The 4,254-nt window shown below is 60.9% G+C and overlaps 1 protein-coding gene across 1 annotated transcript in view; it reads right to left on the bottom strand.

Moving 5' to 3' along the window:
• CXXC1 (CXXC finger protein 1) overlaps positions 1-3,811 on the bottom strand; it is a 5,965-nt gene extending 2,154 nt beyond the window's left edge. Inside the window, 13 exon segments of the mRNA XM_014452504.1 lie at positions 52-81; positions 83-149; positions 299-348; positions 489-599; positions 678-885; positions 1,142-1,326; positions 1,470-1,577; positions 1,744-1,989; positions 2,067-2,093; positions 2,500-2,700; positions 2,792-3,027; positions 3,309-3,409; positions 3,513-3,811. Of these exon segments, the coding sequence (XP_014307990.1) occupies positions 52-81; positions 83-149; positions 299-348; positions 489-599; positions 678-885; positions 1,142-1,326; positions 1,470-1,577; positions 1,744-1,989; positions 2,067-2,093; positions 2,500-2,700; positions 2,792-3,027; positions 3,309-3,409; positions 3,513-3,796 (1,854 nt within the window). The 5' untranslated portion in view covers positions 3,797-3,811.
• Positions 3,812-4,254: the final 443 nt, after the last annotated feature.

The following is a 4,254-nucleotide window of genomic DNA, read 5'->3' as shown; positions in this document are numbered from 1 at the left end:
GTGAGGAAGGGAGGATTGACAGATATGTGAGGAATTGAGGGAAAACCTTACTTTGGGGTCCCGTGAGTGCTCTGGGCACAAAGACCTGGAGCCGTTTACAGTATGTCTTGCTCTGAGGATTGTAGACATCACAGAAGAGTCGTGTGGCCCTGGGGGTTTGGAGTAGAGAGAGAATAGTAAAGGGGGAGAAGGAAAGGGGACCATCTATCATACCCATCATGATATCCTACCCCAACATTTTACTTCTGACCCCAGCATTAACCTACTTGCTCAAAGTCTGCATAGCACCCACACTCACCCTTCAATGCGTGTGGGGTACATGGACCCAAAGGACGTCTGGCTCTCATACTGGAAGGATGAGCACAAATGGAAAAAACTGTGGATGTGTGCTGCATGCCCTCCCAATACAGTACTCAAACAACACATCTGTCCCCCAAGGACCCACTGATGTTCCCACACCGTCTTCCCTTTCAGGCTGACACCCTGACCTTGGCATAGCAGCGCTCCATGTGGCGCAAGGCAACACGTGGGTTGATGGGGTGCCCGCAGGAGACGCAGAAGATCTGCAAGTCTGTGTCGTCACTGTCACCCTCATTGCTCTGCATGGAATGGAAGGAATGATGAGGCCAGGCAGGACCAAGTACTGGGCCCTGCAATGCCATGCCATGCTTGCTCACCTCCTCATCCTCTCGCACAGCCTGCTGCTTGGCGCGCGCAATGATGGCCTCAAGCTCATGGAATCGGCGCTCCATTTCCTGAAGGCGGGTGCGGGCACTCTGCTGCTCACGGCGAATGCGTTCAAGGAGCTTCTTGCCGTGCTCTTCAGCAATGCAGGGGCTCTGCTGCCACTGCTGGATGCGTTGGGGGAGGATCTCGTAGATGCGACTGCAGGAAGCAGTGATGCAGGTAGAAAGGTGGCAAGCAACAAGTAAGTGGGGTGAGCCAAAGATGACAGAATGGCTGGGTGACTAAATGTGAAGATAAGTAAACAGGTGACCGAATGGTGGATGGATGGGTGGACAGGTAGGTGGGTGCTTGGTTGACTGAATGGTAGACAGGTAACTGGCAGACATACAGCGGGATCTTATCAAGCCCTGTCCTATACTTCCCCACTCCCTTGAACCCTCCACAAATGACTCACTTGGCTGCCAGCTTCATGCCACAGTCATCTGAGCAATACTTGGAGGTGGACTGTGCAGCGCGCACACAGCCAGGCCCCAGGCACTGCGGTAGCGATGCCGGATCCTTAACATCGGCTCGCTCCGGGTGTTTCCATTTGTCTTTGTGCTTCTGCTTCTGCCGATGCCGCTTATATCTCTCCTCCTTCTATGGGACAACGCAGGTCAGGACAGGGTAGAGTTGAAATCAGCCCCATACCCGTCTCCCCTGCATCCCACCCCTTTCTGCCTTTTTCCCCATTCAGCCCCCTGCCCTCTGCCTTTGCACACACGTTTCACCCTCTCCATCACCTTCTTCTCAGACTTCTTCTCCCGACGCTTTACATGCTTCACTTTCACTGCCCTCTTCCGCAGCGCAGGGTCCAAGAATGGGGACTCCTCTGTGTCACTCATCCAGGGCTGCAAGGGAGGCATACACTGACCCCCTTGCCCCACTCATGACTACCCCACCACCTACTCAGTTCCCAAATCAGCCTTCCATACCCTCTGCCTCCTCTCCTTTCATTATGGATATTCTGCTTCTGTAACCTCCACCCTTCCACCATGGGATGCTCTGCCTGCTCACCAGGCCGTGGTCATCAAAGGCCCCTGCACATAAGTCCTGGTACAGGTCAGGGTCCAGTGGTAGGTCCTCATCTGAGAGTGGCTCAGGTGTGGCTGTAGCCTCAGGTGGGTCCTTGACTACTGATGACACCACTGCCCCCTCGTCCTCACGGATGCGTCCCAGCTTCTGTGATGGCTGTGGCTGCTGCTGGGTGGGCAGTGGCCGGCGAGGTCTTGGCAGGGACTCTGACGATGTCACTGGCGAGAGCTGCAGGGCAGAATCTCAGGACTGGCCCTGAACAATCTGCCCGCATGCCCCGCCCCGCCCTGGGAGGCTGGACTCACCGAGGAAGGGAAGTACTTGTACGATTCCTGTGCCGGCAGGAGGAAGGCCCAGTTCAGCCCCAGGTGGACGGAGGGTGGCTCTTCCCTAGTCCCTCCAACACGTGCCCAGCCCACCAACTAGCCTGCCTTGCCATCCCAGGCACACCTGCACCCCGACCCGATAGCCAGGACATGCTCAGCCCTGCCCTACCTGCCCTGACATGCCTGACTACCTAGAAACACTTAGCCTACCCTGCCCACCTGGGGTTGGGGGCTCCCCTGCTAGACCAGCACTTAGGTCATGCCCCATTCATGTGGATAGGCCAGGCTCCTTTCCACCTATTTATATGCAGTTAAGCCCCACCCACCTAGTGCACCAATTCTAGCGTCAGTCACCTCTTCCTGCACACATTGGCCCCCTAACCTGACCCTGCCCAGCTCTGCCCATGCTCACCCGGGCCCGCAGCTGGCACTGACGCAGCCGGCATTTCTGCCGGATCTTGTTGGGGCCCCCAAACTTCTTCATGTCCCGGCAGAAGTCACAGTGGCCACAGTCCTCAGTGCGCCGGCAGGCCTCACACTCGCCACACATTCGGGCTGACCGTTTGATCTGCTGCTGCTGCTGCTGCTGCTGCTGTTGCTGCTGCTGGTGATGCTGAGGGAAGGGGCCGGGAACACAAATCAAGAACCCAGGTAGGGCCTGAGCTGGAATCACCTTACCTATCCCAGCCACCACAGCCACTCACCTGGCTGGGTGTGGCCATCAAGGGCTGTGGAGAGGATTTGTGGGGCGAAGCAGAGCCCCGAGCAAGCATGGCCCCAACCCCTGTGCCTGACCCCGCCCGACGCTGTAGGTCTGGATCCGGGGCAGGCCTCTTGCGCCCTCCACCCTCATCCCGGGGCTCACTGCCGTCTCGCTCATTGCTGTCCCGTTCCCGTGACTTCTTGTGCCGATAGCGGATCTCCAGCTTGGGGTCTTTCTCTGTGGGCCAGGGTGGGTTGGCATTGGGGGGGTTGGCTTGTCTCAGAACTTTATTCCTCTTCTCTTCTGTCCCACCCAATGGCGCTCTCCCCCCCTACTCTGGGGCAGAGGGGTCCCTCCAGTGGGGTCCTCTGTGTTGGCTCACCACAGAACCATCACCCTGCCCGCAGAACTGTACCCCTACTCCCCCTGACCCAGCCCCCCAGTAGGGCTCCTCCTCCCCCCTCTCAGCCCCTCCCGCCTACCTGTCCCGGCCACCCCTCACCTTGGCCACCTCTCACCTCGGCACTCCAGGCAGTACCACTCCCGGATGGCTTTAGCCATCTTCTCCGTGATGCGGATGCAGTCCCCATGGAACCACTCGTTGCAGTTGTCGCACCCGCTGCAGGGGAAGGGGCGAGCGGTGGGGATGGGCGGCTGGACCATCGCCCCACCCGGCCATGGGGCCCGACAGGTGCAGCCCCGCCCCCCGCGCCCCGGCTCACATCATGAAGCAGTTGATGTCCGGTTTGCGGCAGATGCAGTAGATGGGCGCGTTCTCCCCGTTCTCCGACTTGCTGTCCTCCCCCGCATCTGGAGGCTCTGGGTCCGAGCCATCCCCGTCCTGTGGGACCCCCCACACAGGGCTCCTTAGAGAACCCCCGTCCCGGCTCACCACGGGCCCCCCACACTCTGCCAGGAAGACTTCCCGTCCCGGCTCCGCACACAGACCTCCACTATGGGCCCCACGGACGCCCCCATCACTGCCCCCTGACCTGACCCCGCGCATGAAGCCCGGCCACTGTCCCCAGACCTCCCGTGCTCGCCCCACAGACACCCCCTCCCTGTGCCCACACTCCTAGGGCTCAGACCAACACCCGCCGCAGGTTCTCCCCCGAAGACTCCCCATCCCGCTCCGCGGTCAGCCCCGGCACACTGGCCAGCACGTCAAACTCGCTGCGGGCGGGCCGCACGCCTAGTCCATTGAACGCACCCCTCGCCCCTCTGCCCAGGGAGCCCCCGACGGGCCCCCCGGAACTGCCGCCGGGGGTCCGCGCTCAACTTCCACGACGGACCCCACAGCGACGCCCCCACCGCCCCCTGGCGGCTCCGGCATCCGAGGGCGGGCGCCCCACAGGCCGCCCCACTTTTGCCCCCAGACTCCAGGTCGGGTTGACCACAGACGCCCCGCGCGTCGGCCCGGGACACCGCGAGACGCCGCTCACCAGCGGACGACACGCCTGGCAG

Source organism: Myotis lucifugus, unplaced genomic scaffold, assembly GCF_000147115.1.
Source record: "Myotis lucifugus unplaced genomic scaffold, Myoluc2.0 scaffold_16, whole genome shotgun sequence".
Lineage (NCBI taxonomy): Eukaryota > Metazoa > Chordata > Mammalia > Chiroptera > Vespertilionidae > Myotis > Myotis lucifugus.
The sequence above is the reverse complement of the archived record's forward strand: the minus strand, read 5'-3'. Positions and strand labels throughout refer to the sequence as shown.